Genomic DNA, 17,873 nt, shown 5'->3' on the forward strand with positions numbered 1-17,873 from the left:
GACAACGCCCTTGACTGACTTCATGGTTCCAGCTATTTCTCTTCTATTGATCTTCGCTCTGGATACTGGCAGATTGCTGTTGGCGATATGGACAGAGAAAAAACCGCGTTCATAACACCTGATGGCCTATACCAATTTAAAGTAATGCCGTTTGGGTTATGCAATGCCCCTGCCACATTTGAGCGTATGATGGACTCCTTGCTCCAGGGTTTTAAATGGTCCACGTGTCTCTGTTACCTCGACGACGTCATCGTCTTCTCGCCAACGTTCGACACTCACCTTGAGCGTCTAACAACTATACTTGATGTATTTCAAAAGGCGAAGCTGCAACTCAACTCGTCCAAATGTCGTTTTGGCCGCCGCCAAATTACGGTTCTGGGCCATCTCGTCGACGCTTCCGGAGTACAGCCTGATCCCGACAAAACTCGTGCTGTCCGAGACTTCCCGGTTCCGAAGACAGCCGCAGACGTTCGCAGTTTTGTTGGGCTATGCTCGTGCTTTCGTCGTTTTGTTCAAGATTTTGCGGCAATTGTTAGACCCCTCACTAATCTGTTGAAGAAAGGCGTGCAATGTTCGTGGGCTACTTCAGAAACCACCGCCTTCTCTCGTCTCGTGACACTTCTCACCTCACCACCCATTCTCGCTCACTTTCGACCCTGATGCCCCTACAGAATTGCGTACAGATGCCAGCGGTCATGGCGTAGGTGCCGTCTTAGCCCAGCGACAGCGGGACCAGGATCGCGTTATTGCTTATGCAAGCCGCCTCCTATCACCATCGGAGCGCAACTATTCCATTACGAAAGGGGAATGCCTTGCTGTAGTCTGGGCAGTTGCGAAGTTCCGGCCTTACCTTTACGGTCGTCCTTTCTCCGTCGTCACTGACCATCATGCCCTCTGCTGGCTCTCGTCGCTAAAAGATCCTACAGGCCGGCTTGGTCGATGGGCTTTGAGGCTACAAGAGTTCTCATATACCGTGGTGTACAAGTCTGGCCGCCTGCACCAAGACGCTGACAGCTTGTCGCGTTACCCTGTGGACGACTTCGACTCCTCGAATATTGACAGTGCTGCTTGCGTTTTCTCAGTATCCAAGCTCCTTAATTTCGCCGACGAGCAACGTCGTGATGCCTACATCAAAGCACTCATCAACCGTTTTGAACACGCTCCGGCCGATGCTGCTCTACGCCTCTTCGTCCTCCGCGACGGTACTATATACCGTCGTAACCTTCATCCGGACGGCTCTGAGTTCCTACTTGTAGTACCTAAACACCTCCGCTCAACCGTTCTATAAGAGCTTCACGACGCTCCAATGGCAGGACACCTTGGCGTATTTCGAACCTATGACCGAGTACGTCCCCGTTTTTTCTGGCCGGGCCTTGCACGTTCCGTACGGCGTTACGTCGCCGCTTGTGAGCTTTGCCAACGACGCAAGAAGCCTTCCCAGCTCCCCGCTGGTTACCTGCAGCCGCTCGACATCCCTTCCGAGCCATTCCATCGTGTCGGCTTAGACCTTCTCGGCCCATTTCCGGAATCGACATCAGGAAACAAGTGGGTTGCCGTCGCTGCGCACTACGCGACCCACTATGCCATAACACGCGCTCTTCCGACCAGTTGCGCTACTGATGTTGCGGACTTCCTCCTACACGATATCATTTTGATGTATGGTGCTCCACGTCAAATGCTCACCGACCGTGGCCGTACGTTTTTGTCCAAAGTCATTGATGACATCATGCGTGCCTTCTCAATACAGCATAAAATTACTACCTCCTACCACCCACAAACGAACGGCCTCACTGAACGTTTGAACCGCACCCTTACAGACATGCTATCGAAATACGTTTCAGCCGACCACCATGGCTCGGACCTGGCTCTACCTTACATTACCTTTGCGTACAACTCTTCCTGTCTTGAAACTGCTGGAATTTCCCCGTTTTACCTCTTGTATGGCCGAGACCCGACGATACCACTAGACACTGTGCTTCCGTCCATCACAGCTTCAACTAGCGGCTATGCCCGTGATTCAATCGCTCGTGCTGACCATGCTCTCCAACTTGCGCGTGCTCGTCTGCAAGTGTCTCAAGACAAACAGAAGCAACGCTACGACCTCCGTCACCGTGATGTGCATTTCGGGCCCGGCACCCTCGTGTTGCTTTGGTCACCATCGCGTAAAGTTGGCCTTTGTGAAAAACTGCTCTCCTGTTACATAGGCCCATATCGCGTGCTCCACCAAGCGACCTATGTCACCTATGAAATTGTTATAGCCACGCCCACTACGTCCTCCGCTGTGACAACCAGTGATATTGTCCACGTTGCCCGACTCAAGCCCTACACCTCTCCAAGCGCCTTGGATATTTAACAGCACCGTGACGGCGCTTTAGCCGCCGGGGGGGTGGGGGGTGGGTTGTATTACAATATCATCTAGAGATGCTCAAGAGAGGAGCCGCCGCGAGCAAGACGATGAAGTGTGTCTGGGCTTTTGGCGCGAGCAAAGTGGTTTGGTTCCAGTTTAAATATATTGTAAATAGCCTCTTTCGTGTGTGTCTGTCCACACGTAACAATATGTAAAATCCCTCGACAGATAAGTATTATTGAAAGTATCGAAATCCTGCTTGATTTTATAGAAAATGTAAACTGCCCAAGTCAAGTTATAGGAATGAGAGAGATCGCGACCACAGCAAGTCTTGAAAACATTTGCTTTGACTGCTGGGCCTGCACACAACGCTCGTAGGGCTCTTTGTTGAAGTGAAAACAGTTTAGAGGAATCAGTTTTATTGCACGTACCCCATACTAGGTTACAGTATACAAGATGGGAATGAACGAGAGCAAAATTTCTTGACTTGTTGTGGAAGAAGAGGCCTGATGCGATACCAAATAGATCTCGCCATTTTGATTCTAATATAATTCACATGATCTGTCTACCCTAGGTCGCTGCAGAAGCATACACCCAGAAACCGGCAACTATACACTTGTTTAATACGCGAGTTATTGAATTCTAATTTGATATGATGACTTAATGGTTTGTTTGTTTTTTGGATGAAAGAGCATAAACTACCTCTTCTTGACATTTAATTGAAGCTGGTTGACAGACAACCAAAGGAATAGGCGGTTCAGCCAGGCCATTACACTGCTGCTCCAGTACTTTAAAATTAAAACCAGAAAAAAATACATTTGTATATTCAGCATACAGCACAATGCTAGTAGTTGATGGAATGTTGACAATGTCATTAATATATACCGTAAAAAAAAGAGGGCACGAAATTGAACCCTGCGGAACACCAAAATTCATCGCACCAAAATGAATGAATGAAAGTCCTTTATTTAGAAATGGGGAGGCACAGGTCCTCTGTAGGGTAAATGGGGCATTAATGTCGTCACTCTTCAAATAATTCACTGTCTCAAGACATAGGCATTCTGATGTAGGAGTATGCACCCGTACTGAGGCGGTGCGTGACAAGTGCTGTGGTGTGTCGGTCCCCCTAAACCACCCTGATCAGGCCGCTCCGGCTAGCATATGTTGCAAATAATAACTGCGTATCAGGATCCGTGAGCAGTGCTTCACGGTAGCTATTAAACTGTAATGGCTGTATGGCCATTCTGCCTCTGTCGAACGCGGGACATTGCCACAGTAAATGGTGAACGTCTGCACGGCATCGCAGCCTGCAGTGCGTGCACGTAACAGTCGTAATGTCGGGATGTCGGCATTTTGCCACAGAGTATGGTGTGTAGGCCGAGTTTGCAAATACCTTATTTACAAAAAGCTCCTGACCGCGCGAAAGTGAAGACTTCTTTGAGAAAAGGGCAGGCGGGTAACCTGCTTCAGGCGTTGTTTGCTTGCAGTACGCAGGGACGTCCATACATAGTGCATGGTGGTTACCGAGGGAACCATTTGGCTTAGGAGGTCATACGAGTTCACCCTGAGGGGTGGGGGCTGAGAAACATTGGTCGACCCACCTGCGGAAGCAGCAGCGGCGTGTGCCGCAGTATTGCCCCCAGGCACACCCGTATGCTCCGGCGTCCAGATGATTTCTATCGGACTATTTGCCTTCTCGTGCCTACGAAGGATAGGTTGAATAGCAGCAGCTATAGCATCTTCCGAGGCTGGGCCAAATATTTCAGAGTAGGCTGCGTGCGAATCCGTATAAACGCGGACAGACTTCCGGATGGTATATGGGAGGCTTGTGGTGGCTCGCCAGATAGCCAGGACTTCAGCATGCGCTGGGGTACCGGGAGATGGCAGCTATAGGCTCCTGAGTAAGCGGTCGTCTGCGTGCAAACCCATGCCATGTAGGCCCGGTCATTTGAGATACAAGCATCAGTATAGATGTCGATTTTGTCCAAGCTCGCTTCCTTGAGTTGACGTGTGGCAAGAAGATGGCGAGCAGGAACGTTGTTCCGAGATATAGGACGGCGAATACGTCGAGAAGCAATCGGGGTTTCCCAAGGGCGTAAAGACATATTAAGAGGAGGTGCGTCGTCATGTTGCTGGCCATCCCAGGCCAGAAGGCGACGACCTTGCGGAGTATTTTCCATGCGGATATGGTGTCGGGTGTGGGCCTCGCGGATGACGTCCTGCAGTGGAGGCAAGCCTGCAGCGCGTTCAAGTGCAGGTATCTTAGTGTGTTTAGGGAGCCCCGTGACAGTGCGCAGCGTGGCCCTGTGAAGGCGTTCCAGATTCCGGACGTCCGTGTGAGAGAACGTGTATATGGGTGAACCGTAGAAGGTTTTACCGATTGCCACAGCCTTGGCGAGGGTACAACATGCCTGTGGTCATGCTCCCCCATATTTGTTAAAGAGTCGACGTATTGTGTGCAACATGGTTGGCCATGCCTGTCGGAGGCTACATACCCACTTTTGTGGGCTGTTGCAGCTGGCTATAGGCAGGCCAAGAACGTTGATCTGTCCGTTTTTGGACTGTATGGTGTGCGATCCAATGTGCAGCGAGATACTCATGTTGGAGTTGGTGCGATGCTTTCCATCTATACTGATAAGTTCTGTTTTGTGTGGAGCGAGCTGCAGTCCTATTTCATTAAGCGTGGCCTCTAAACTGAGGAGAGCTGCCTGCAGCTCGGTCTGCATTATTTCCTTGTTAGTATTATCTGCTGCTTCTGTCCAAATAGTTATATCATCGGCGTAGATGGCAAATCTAGCCGTTGTGTCTCGTTTTAAGCCACTCTGCACATGGCCAGATTAAAGAGCGTCGGTCATAAGATGGATCCCTGCGGAACGCCTCTGTCCAGGTAATAAGTCTTTGGGCTCCATCCGGGTGACGCCGCACTTAGGCGAATGGGCCGAGCTGCAAGGAAATTCATTATCCATGTCTGGGCTCGCTGGCAGGGGTAGCGACCAGCTAGCTCTTCATGGATGACATCATGGCGAACGTTGTCGAACGCTTTCTGCATGTCAACGGCCAGCAAGTAGTCAGGCAACACTTTTCGTGACGTGCGGTTAATAACGCGTCGTAGCAGCCAAAGGCAATAGTGGGTGCCCAGGTTAGGGCGAAAACCCACCTGAGCTGGGTTGTAACCAGGCCGGGTTATCTCGAGGTAATGGGATATACGCGTGTGAATCATGCGTTCAATGAGTTTACAAAGCGTCGAAGTCAGAGAGATTGGTCGGAGGTTACTGTAGACGTTCTGTTTTGTGCCATGTTTTGGTATGGGATAAATGAGAGAGAGCTTAAGTGCCTCAGGTACGCTTCCTGAAGCCCACAGGTCATTAATTACTTCTAGTAGAGCGTCCTGAGCTTCTTCTCCAAGGTTGCGGAGTTCTTGCCATGTTATTCGGTGATGCCCTGGGGCTGATCGAGGGCGGCCGCTTTTAATTGCTGCTAACATTTCTCCCATGCTAAATGGGCGGTCAAGATCTGGGTCAGATTTCGGTATGGCGCAGACGTTTGGAGGCACAGGCGGAGTGAGTGATGCATGGGGAAAGAAAGTTGTGATGATTTCCTCTTCTACTGTTACGGGATCTGCTTTCGTGAAGAGCTCGGTCAATGGAGAGTTCCCCTTCCTTTCCCGCTAAGGCTACGAAAAATGCGCCAAAGACCCTGGAGTCCCAGGACGCGGCCGAGACGCTCGCAGGTGGATTGCCAGGCTTCGCTTTGAAGCTGGAGCTGATACTCATTCATAAGCTTAAATTGGCGCTTGATTTTCATAAGGTCATTGTGTCTTTTACCACGTGAGCGATATCTTGATACTAAATAGTCTGCTCTTTTCCATAAGTTGGCCAAATGATTGTCCATTGAATGAGTGTTAGAATCGCATGGTACTGTTTCTCGCGCGAGTGAACGGGCCTGCTGAAATATATCCACGTGACCCTCAATCGTAGTGAACGATCCAGTAACATGAGTCCGAAAGGTTCCCCAGTTAGTTATTTCGGTGGTCGTCCTAACGCGGAGGCGTTTACGATTAATTGTCAGGAATATGGGGAGGTGATAACTGCCCCTGACTGGCTGTGGGCAATCCAGTGCCACACAAAGTTGGGGCTGGCGAGGATTAAATCAGGGGTCGTGTCTTTCTGCGATTTATGCAGTCCAATTCTCGTGGGGGTGTCAGGGGTGTTACAGATTTCTACAGAGGAACGTTCGATGGCTTCGTAAAGATATCTTCCTCGTTGATTGGGCCTTGAGACACTCCAGGTGGGGTGATGGACATTAAAATCAACTCCAATAAGCAGAGGAAGGTTCTGTGCTGTCTGTTGAAGCGTTTCCAGCCATGTGTAGGGTTCAACAGAAATGTTACCCGAGCGAAAGTACGCAGACGCGGCCACAAAGGGCTTTTGCGCGGAGGGCAAATTTTAGCAGCTATAATTTCGCGATTCTTAGAACAGAGACCGTACCAAAATAAGATTTTACACCATGCATCTGTGTATATTGTGGCCGTTCAGTTATATATCTTCACAAGTGCATTTGCAACTCCGCGAATACCGTTAGTGTCTAATTTTTAAGTAGTATTGAATGCTTCACAGAGTCGAAGGCTTTACAAAAATCTTGAAAAATTCCAACACAGAGCAGTCTATTTTCAAAATTGTTAATTATGGTATGTTTGATATCTAACAATGCTGTGTGAGTCGATTTATCGGGCTGAAAACCACACTGTTGTTTACAAATAAAATTTTTAGCTTGTATGAAATTGTTTAGCCGATTAAAAGGTACACGCTCAGCTACATTTGAGAAAATTGGCAGTACCGAAATTGGACGATAATTAGTCGGGTCGTGTTTGCGGCCTCCTTTGAAGAAAACGGTGACACGCGCCACTTGCAGTTTTTCTGGCAATACTCCAGTGAGGAGCATTCTGTTGCATATATGCGTAAGTGGGCCAGCGACAATATTAACAGCACATTTACAGGGTAGGCAGCAATTTCATCCTCTCCTGGTGAACACGTGTTCCAAAGGCATTAATGATCCTCCCAACTTCATCTGTTGCTGTAGGTGACAAAAATATAGAATCGTCACTACAGGAGGGTAACTATGAGTCTATAGTCCTGGTTAAATTAGTGTTAACGGATGCAAGGTACGCACCTGCTGCTATAAAGTAATAATTAACTTTATTAGCACGTAAGACTCCAGGATAGCTTACTTCATTGATCCTTAATTCCGAGGGGAGGTCTTTTTTCTTGCTCCCTATCATTGAGTTGATACCTTGCCAAAGTAGTTTAGGGTTGTGCAAGATAGATGAAAATTTATTAATATAGAATAAAAACATTGCCTTCCTTAAATGTGAGTTTAATTTGTTCCGGAATTTCTTAAACTCAATTAGCTCATCCGTGTTTCTTGTTTCCAAAAAGCGAGAAAACATTTTATTCGTTTGTTCAATTCTTATCAAAAGTGCTCCCGTCAACCATTCTTTTCTAGCCTTCCTATGCTTTTTTATAGCTTGTGTCGGAAATGCAGTGTCATACCATTCTAATACTTTTTCATTAAATATATCGTACGCACGACATCAGCCTGCTTCATTGTATACGTCAGCCCAATTGATAGTGGACATCAAATGACAAAAGCAAGCGATACTGTTCTTATCGTAAACTCTCCGCGGGCGTGTGGGACCACGCATTTTCGCTTTTCCGAAAGAGCGAAAAGAACGCCAAATGGTCATTGATTCCAGATGCAAATACACCTGACATATTACAATCCGGAGGATAATTAGCAAAACACAGATCTATTAACGTTTGCGAGTGTTGTCATATAGGCGTGGGCAAAGCAATATTATTCTAGCAACCATTTTACAGCATTGTTTCACTCAACCTAATCTTTTGAGGATTATGTTCAAGCAAGTTGATAATAAAATCACCCAACTTAATGATGCGCCATTTATTAAGGTTTGCATGCTTCAAAATTGAATCAACCCACCGAAAGAAGTTATCAAAATTGCCTTGAGGGGGACGATACACTACCATTACGGCCACTCTACAATTAACAATTCAGACTGTTTCAATGTCATCATGAACAAGAGAATAACTGGATAAAATATCAAAGGACAACCGGTTATGAACGTATAAAAACACGCCACCACCTCGCTTTCCGTCTCGAAACACTGAGTGAGTTTCTGTAACTCGGCTTCTACTTGTTCTGATGTATTTCTTAAGTTCTGGGAGTTTAAATTGTAAAACGATAGTGTGTTTCACGAATTGTAAGCACTATTTTTTAACATGTCAGAAAATGATTCGGAAGTGAAATATGCTATCGTAAATCAAGTGTTCTGCGCAGCCCTGCAGGTACATGCTCTTAAGCAATCTTATCAATCTCCTCCTCGCAAGCGATTCTAATGGCTCGTGCTCCTGGTTGCTTTCGAGCATGAACATTTCCTTCCTTTGACCAGACGAAGTCGTAGTTCATTTCTTTAGCCTTTGTTTTAGCGAGTCACAGTAACTTCTTGTTGAAAGCGGTCAGGTTATCAAAAGAATCTGACGTCATCGTCACATTCCCTTTGCTTTGAGAACCATTCAGCTTTTGTGGCTGGATTGGCAAAACGGATCATGACCACAAGCACTCTGTCTGGTCCAGAAGGAAGGCGATGGAACCCTTTAACGTCACTAGCTTCCATTGGGGGTAAACCGATCTTCTTTTCAAAGCTGCTAACTTTAGTCAGCAAATTTTCTCCGTCTGTCACAGGCAGTCCGTGAATTTCCATATTTTGCTGCCTGCTGTACTGGCTTATGTCATTCAGTTACTCTTTTGCTTAGAAGCTCGATTTCTTTGCCGTGTCTATTGGATGCCTCTAGTAGTTTATCACAGGTGTCAGACAGGTGTTGGACTGACATTTCAATGCTCGACACAGTTTCTTTCAATGAAGTTAGACAGTGAACTTTCACGGTGAGGTTTGACAAAGTCTGACTAATCTCAGCAAGCCATCTGTTTGAGACGGTAGACGACAGGTTACCGCTAGTGAATACATTCGTCGTACCGAGTTATAATAAGATAAATATTCCTCTTGCAATTATATGCATGTGCATTTGACTGTTCGTGTTTTGATTTGAAATTCAGTACTTGATATTCCAATATGAACATTCCGAAAATGTTCATATTGGGCTACCACAAATTAAAAAGCGCTAGAAATGACCGGAAGCAATTGTGGCATGTACCTGTGGTGGTTTGGCACGAGCTTCTTCGGGTGCAGGTCATAGTAGAAGGCACGACCTCTTATCTTCTCGCACATAGTCTGCAAAGGGTAAGTGCACAGCAGTAAAAGTGATTGCGTAAAGATTTTGAGAGCAGTAATTTTGCTGACACATGCAATAGCAGTACACAAGAATTCAGAAGCATTAATGGGGACACAAAGAAGTGAGCATGTGAAACGACTGACAACCATAAAACAAAGAAATATTTCGGAAAGGAATACCCTTTTCATGTGAAACATAATCCTAGTTGTTCCTGCATAGAAACTAAAATTATTGAATTACGACTGTTGTCTAACGGTGAACTTTTGTCCCAACCGCATTTAACAGCAATCACTTCTTGTACACCTTTTCTAGTCTACCTCCAATAACTTGAACGCACGCAAGGAAGTGCATTTCTCGTCCGAAGAACTTCTGATCTATGACATCAGGGGCTATTTGCAAGAAAAATTTTCCCCTTGCGTAAGTTTACGAACAACTAAAAGCTACATGCTAGACACCGGAAGGTGCATTGCAATGAGTAATTCTGCGAGAAAGGTGAAGTCTTAAAGTGATATCACCCCTGTCTTTGGGCAACTCATACTTGGCAGCTTACAGTGACTTGTAAAAAGTTTGATATGTGGATGAATCTCGCTACGGGAAAACATGCTTAAAGCAAATTGAACCTCCCCCTCCCCCCAGGAATATGGTCTGCTAAGAAATTAAAATGCGGAAACTTTACTAACATCGCCACGATCTTCAGTCGACGCTCAAATCTGAACTTTTGTTCCAAGAGTAGATGTTAGTTAGAGGTATTTTTTTCTTGCATTGAATTAATTACGATATGTTACTTGTACGCGCTGCTAGCCGATGTTAGAAAATATAGTGCAATCAGAATTGAAACTGTAGTATGAGAAAAGGCATTTTGTTACATTTTGATTAACTAAACCTTACGTTACATATTTCTAGGAGAAAATATTTACTCTTTTTTAACATTCGTCCTTTGACGAACTCTGATATGATATAACGCCTCATACTTGCACATCCGTCAAAATCAGCAAAACTGGTTTTTTTTAACTTTCTCATTTGATTTCTTTGCGGAACAACTTCTAGTGCTACAAATTAAATGTCTATTCTGCCTAATTGTTTGTCTATAGCTAGGCGATATTGTCAAGTAGTATTGTCGCTGAAGTAAACAGTCGTAAAATGTGTATGACGAAACTGATACTTTATTGGGCGAACCTGTGCCCACAAAAGCTAGCCTACACTCGAAGCACAACGATAGCGGCGAACACAGTCGGCGATCGTCTAAATCTGATCAGCGGCGAAACGCGTTGGCTTTTATACCAGTCATCGAAGGTTCCAGATTAATCCTGATGCCCGCGTGTCTTCCAGAAAGTTCTACACAATTCGCGTCGCTCATACAATCATATTACATGAGCGATGGTAACCACAGACGAAGGATAGAAGCATAGATAACGTTCGAGAAGCTTCCGATGCAGGCGCGTCCTGCGCCGACCGATAAAGTTTAACATTTGTTAGCCGGTGGAAAGCGGCCACCGGTGAAAGAAAAACATGTATAGGTGTCAATACCCTCCCCTTAAAAAGCATCGTCCCGATGCTACAAACACGAAAGCGAAAACAAAACCACGCGTAATAAAAAAAGAAAAAAAAACGATAACAAAGTAACAAAGTACCTAACGTCGTCAACGGGCGGAGAAAGGCTTAAGACGCACCACATGGATGACTTCAGGTCATGCCCGGCGCCTCTGTGATTGCGAAATGCCGTCTGGCACGACCTCATAGTCCAGTGCGCCAATACGGCCGATGATCTTATATGATCCCAAATAGCGACGTAACAGTTTCTCGCTAAGTCCTCGTGGGCGTATCGGAGTCCAGACCCAAACACGGTCGCCGGGCTGGTACTCGACGTAGCGTCGTCGAAGATTGTAGTGTCGGCTGTCGGTCCGCTGCTGGTTCTGATGCGCAGGCGGGCGAGCTGTCGACCTTCTTCGGCACGCTGCAAATAAGTGGCAATGTCGAGATTTTCTTCGTCGGCGACGTCCGGTAGCCCGGCGTCAAGCGCCGTTGCCGGGTTCCTTCCGTAGACCAGGTTGAACGGCGCCATGTGCGTCGTTTCTTGTAAAACCCCTATATATAAAAAGTAGCGACACTCTCCTCCTCCGCCTTCCCTCCTCCTCGTTTCTCCTCTCTTTCGCGCTCCTTTTTCGACCGTTGCGCCGGCTACACCGCTTGAAACACGTGCACTTGTTTATCTTTCACCGCTGATCAGATTCGACGATCGCCGAATGTGTTCGTCGCTATCGTCGTGCTCCTCGCCAGTCGGTAGACGCTTCTCTGGCGAAAATGGCGATGGAGCGTGATCGTAAACAAACGAAGCCAGCGCCCGGGGGCTCGACGGTCCACGTGAGGCCATTAGGCCAATACCGACGCGGCGTTGGCCTCGGACAGGGTGTGCGAGGAGGCGGCGGCATACTTCACAGCGTGACGCTACTTTTTATATATAGGGGTCTTAGTCTCTTGCACTGCCCTAGGGATGGTAATATCGATGAACGATTAATCGATTAATCGACGAAAAGTACGCCGCAAAACGATTAATCGTCATCGATGTCTACCTTTAATTTAATCGGTTTAATCGATGAAAGCAGTTCGATTAATCGTTTTCCAGACAGTGACTAAAGTGGCGTGAAAATTTTGAAATCGTACTATAGAATGCGGAGCACGAGCAACGACAGCGCGGCTGCGAAGACCGAGAGCGACTGTCGACTGTTTTCCCGAGTCATGTCGAGCTGGCCAAGCGTTTCCCCGCTTTAAGCACACGTCACACAGGCTGCCTGGGGCCGGAGAGAGGCCGCCCCCCGTGGAGGAAGAAATGAACTAGGAGAGATCATTACGTGAGGCAGCAAGTCTTGGAAAGCGAACTCATCGACAAGCCATTTCCTTCGCTGTTTACCTCGCAATATAGGGTCAGCACGTGACCCTGAGAGACAACGTATTGGCCGATAATGTTTGGTTCGCAGTAGTTTCTAATCGGTGCGCACCCGTTCAGCTGCGCTGCTGCCCTGCAGCCGGCAGCATTAAACCTACCGCGCGCTCTGATGTGGCGATCACGTGTTGGGCCGTTACTTCTTGATGTCAGTCGTGCTGCAATGCTCTCTTCTAATTTCTCCTTCCTCCACGCCCACCCTCCTCAGTAAGTGCCATTTTTAACATACAGGGTGTTCCTTTTTAAGTTTTATGGAATTTTTAGAAATCGCCTGTAGCAGGTAGCATAATTGTTATCATTGATGAGGCGGACATTATTACGAGAAATTGAAACACATATTCGGCTAATTAATAAATATTACTAATTAACTTCATAGTTAATTAATTTACGACGTATATTGAAATTTACCAATTGCAGCCGGTGAATTTATTTATTTATTTATTTCACGTACTTTCCAGGCCCGAACGCGTTACAGAAAGGAGTGGAGTCAAAAACAAAAAATAATGCTAGCAAAAATACAAAGAAAAATAGCAAAAGGCATTCTGAACAGCTGTCTTGAAGTTGGTAGAGTCGGTGATGAGTGCGACTGATGCGGTAACGCGATTCCAGTCCGTGCTTGTCCTAGGGATGAATGAGTCACTGTACCGGTTTGTGCGGCACAATGTCACCCCGATTTTAAGGCTGTGGTCAGGGCGGGACGAAATATAAGTAGAGTAGCTGTCTGGGTCAGTTGGTACATACTGAATAGTAAAAACCAGTCAAAAGACGAAGGCCAGAGAAGAGACGTGGCACACACGACGACTGGAAAACCAGTCGTCGTGTGTGCCACGTCTATTCTCTGTCCTTCGTCTTTTGACTGGTTTTTACTATTGAGTACGAAATATAAGACGGAGGGGCAAGAAGGGTTTCTTTTAGAAGAGGGTTCAAATGAAAAACTTTGTGAAAAAGGGAAAGACGGGAACATTTGCGGTGTGACGAAAGATCAGGTAAGTTAAGAGTTCATTTCATTGATGAGATACTTGCATAGCGAGAATAATTAGATAAGACAAAGCGTGCACCGCGGTTTTGAATACTTTCTAGAGTAGAAACTAATGAAGACTGAGTCGGATCCCAAATGGCTGAAGCATACTCCAATTTGCAGCGAACTAAAGTTTTGTAAAGAGTTAGCTTCAGGGACGAAGGGGCAGAGCTAAAATTACGGCGCGAGTAACCAAACATACGGTTAGCGTTATTAGCAACATAGCCAATATGCGAATGCTAAGAAAGGTTATTTGATATGTGAAGGCTGATATGCTTGTAAGAAGTAACTGACGTCACAGGTACACCATTAATAAAGTACGTGTGCATGACAGTGTTACGAGATATTCGCATGACCTTGCATTTATTTTAATTTGCATGCACCAATTAGAACACCACTCAGTTACGCGGTTAAGGTCGTCCTGCAGTTCTTGGGAATCGGAAGAATTAGGAATTTTACGGTAGAGAACACAGTCACCTGCGAATAGCTTTATGGAAGAACAAAGAACGCAGTTCGGAAGATCGTTAATATAGATTAAAAAACATCGCCCAAGCACTCCGTACAGATGGTTAACCAGCGAAGCTGAAACGTGCGGCCCCGATGTTTAGCAGTGGGTTAATGCCGACAATATATTGAAGCGTTTCTCAAATATTGGCTGCATGTTTGTGTTTCTAGTGGAACGCAAGCGCCAATGGCGGGCGGACGCTGCTAACCACGACGCCGAGCTAACTCGAGATATCGAACGCATGCGACAACGGCGAGCCGAGGAAGCGGCGTTGCGGCCAGAGCAGCGTCAACGTGGCAATGGCGGGAACGCGTTCGCCGGGGCAACGCCCGCTTTCGGCGGGAGTTTCTCGGGCGGCATTTTGGCTTCGGCTGCGACGAAACGTCCACGTTGAAATCACGAGGTGGAACGCAAGCGCCCATGGCGGGCGGATGCTACGCCGAGCTAACTCGAGATATCGAACGCATGCGACAACGACGAGCCGAGGAGGAGGCGTTTCGGGCAGAGCAGCGTCAACGTGGCAATGGCGGGAACGCGTTCGCTAACGATGTAACTAACGGCGCTAGCTGCCAATGGCGCGCGCGCTTGGGTGCGACGTAGAGAACGACGTAATGACGGCGCAGCCAATGGAGACGTTTATCGAAACATGGGACGAATGGTTTTTCGTTTCGCCTAGCGATATACAGCTTTCGCTGTAAAAGAGAAGTGGTCGGAGGACTGAGCCTTGATGAACACCTGCTAGTACATTAGAAAACAGGCGTATCCACTTGTCAGGCGTATCCACTAGGAATTAATTTCCAGATTTTGGAACTGAGGTTTGAACAGCGAAAAAAAACAAGGACACGAAGAAACAAATACCACAAACAAGCGCTTGTTTGTGGTATTTGTTTCTTCGTGTCCTTGTTTTCTTCGCGCTGTTCAAACCTCAGTTCCAAATTATGAACCAACTAGCCCTCATCAAGAACTTACTGAATTTCCAGAATGACACCAGTTCGGAGATATGCACCATCAAACTCGCCGTAAAGAAACGCTGTTGTTCCACTTACATTTTTACCAAAATGCCTTGAAGTACAAAAGTAACTGGAATGCCCATGTATTTCTTCCCACACTTTGAGAAATAATATCTCGAAACTGGTGTCATCCTGTAAATTCCTTTCAAGTGGGTCTTGCGAACTCATCGGCAACAATTCATTAATTGTAATATGTTTTGTAAAGTAATTAACTAAGAAGTTCATTACTCAATGTTTGTTAATTAGTCAAATATGTATTTCAATTTTTCGTGCTACTAATGTCCGCCTCTTCGAATAACTCAGCTCAACGATAAGAATTATGCTACCTGCCACAGGTAATTCTGAAAAATTCCGTAAAACTTAAATATGAACACCCTGTATATTGTTTATTCCTTCACTAGTCCCTAGTGGCAATTATAGTTGGCCTTCAAGAAGTCAAACATTATTCTTTATCAAAGGTTATACCCTTGTATTTCTTATCCTGGTTCCACCTTTCAAACGTTATAATGGGTACTTACGTGAGTAGATAACTGTGTTTCAGCCTTTTTAAAGCGCCGGAAAAAAAAAGTCGATTAATCGATTAATCGACGAAAAGCCCCGCATCGAAAGCGATTAATCGATTATAGGCTAAACCGACGAACGATTAATTGTTAATCGATTAAAATATTTAATCGACCATCCCTACACTGCCCTGTTGTATGCGAAGGTCACGTAGGGATGGCATCCCATGTCTTGTGTTCGACGTCGACGCATAGAGTAACATACGGATTACAAGAGTGGCCACTCCAGCCTAAAAGCGGCCGAGCTACGCAGCTTCATGCCGCCAGCTAGAGGGCAGTACAACACTCCCCGTCTCCAAGGGAACGCGCGTACTAGCTATCTACTGTAGTAACTTTTCTATAGTGCACTATACGTCTACTTGTCTATGTGGCTGTAGACGTAGACGTTATCAACGGAATCACCCGGCCGTGAGCGGTGGATGATAACACTAGTATTAGAATGAAGCATAACGAATCGCTACAAAATATCGGCCATGGTCTGATCAGGCAAGGTGACGCTACAAAAGATGTGCGATAATGTCTGTGTGGTATTTGCTGGGTTCGTCTGCCAGAACGTCTGTCTGCTTGGCTGTTGCTTGGTAAGAAGGCCTTCATTGCGTTCTTTTTTCCCTTCATTACTTTGCAAATTGACTATGTATTTCTCACTTCAGCCGTAAGTTGACATTTGTCGCATTGTGTTGTTCGGCGCAGAGAACTTTTTTGTGTTCTTCACTTCGCGCATAGTGTTCGTGGATTGCTTCACATTATGTAAGAAACAGCAATTTGGAATGCTGCGCAGCACGTTTGCGAGAAAATCGTTTCTTGGCGCGAGAAACTGAGTCGGCACACGCCGGTATACGTAGTGTGAATTCAATGCACGTGTGTGTAATGGTGTGAAAGAATGCAGTTATGCTTAGGACCGTTATTCGTGGCGTGCGCAGATTGCTTGAAGCAGTTGTTATGAGCGCAATTAGAGAGAACTTGCGAATTGAGAAGAATGTAAGCTGTTGCTACAGTGTATTCCGAATAAACACTCCTGCCTCAGTAGGGCATGCATGGCACCGAAGGTTGCTTTTTTTTTAGCTGCGACAATTGCACGTGACGCTTTTCGCGAAAGGGCGATCTGAAGTGCGTAGGTGAAAATTTGTGCGAAGGCGGGAGAGAAGACATAACCAATACTTTTTTTTTCAGGTCATGCCGACCACAGTAAAGTACTACGGGAATTACTGCTGTGTTGCGAGGTGCAGTAACAACGGCAGGACAGGGAGAGAGCGTAGTTGGCTGACAACTGCAGTGAGCAGCCTTCATTCCTTGCTTGCTATGCAGCCCGAAACTACCACTTAATAAGAAAGGTTTGGCTTCGAAGGACGAGCGTTGTTTTCCTCTTTAATGCCAATGCTGTCTTCTGCAGTTTTACTGTTCTGTGGGGTTTATCATAATATCGCCTGTTTATTCCTTTTGTGAAATTTATTCTCAACATATGGCACCTGTATTGGCATGTCTTGCACTTTGCAGGGCAACCATTTTTTTGTGCTTGCGTTCATCGAACGTTGCGAAAAAAAAAGTGGGCATGTGCTTACTGAGAATATGACTTGAAAATAAAATGTTTCGTCTCTTCCAACACTTGTCATGTTTATTTAAAATGTCTGCATAAACACACAGTGGCATCGTGTGCTTGCTGCTCTGGCGGTACAGCTTACACGAAGCTACTCGATGCATGCAAGCAACGCATTAAAAAAATCGAAATATAGCCTCCGGGACGAGCACTCAGACGGAAGCAATCTTGGAGGCCGTGTATTTTGCTAATCATCAGAAGATAGCCTTCGAGATTAGTGTTCTTGCGGTCGCAATCTCTTAGTCTATGTAGATTCCACACGCCCGCTAGGTGCGCTGCGAACCAAAATCAGCCGCAGGGGCCTATGGAAGTGTCCTCTCTTATCCTTGTATGTTACTCTATGGTCGACATACTATCGGCCAGAAAAGTAAACGGACCACGACTCCAGCGGCCGGAGCGGCTGCCTGGGTACAACGGGGCGCTGCTGTCTCGCTGCGGGTAAAACCCCTATATATAAAAAGTAGCGACACTCTCATCCTTCCCCTTCCCTCCTCCTCGTTTCTCCTCTCTTTCGCGCTCCTTTTTCGACCGTTGCGCCGGCTACACCGCTTGAAACCTCTGCACTTGTTTATCTTTCGCCGCTGATCAGAT

The 17,873-nt window shown here is 46.4% G+C and overlaps 1 protein-coding gene across 1 annotated transcript in view; it reads right to left on the bottom strand.

Annotated features, from left to right (window-relative positions):
* Nucleotides 1-17,873, bottom strand: part of LOC125947449 (neprilysin-21-like) — a 49,779-nt gene that overhangs the window by 13,476 nt on the left and 18,430 nt on the right. The window contains exon 2 of the mRNA XM_049672189.1: nucleotides 9,577-9,653. Coding sequence (XP_049528146.1) covers nucleotides 9,577-9,653 — 77 coding nt within the window. The remainder of the gene's footprint in view (nucleotides 1-9,576; nucleotides 9,654-17,873) is intronic.

This window comes from Dermacentor silvarum, chromosome 8, assembly GCF_013339745.2.
Source record: "Dermacentor silvarum isolate Dsil-2018 chromosome 8, BIME_Dsil_1.4, whole genome shotgun sequence".
NCBI classification, from domain to species: Eukaryota; Metazoa; Arthropoda; class Arachnida; order Ixodida; family Ixodidae; genus Dermacentor; species Dermacentor silvarum.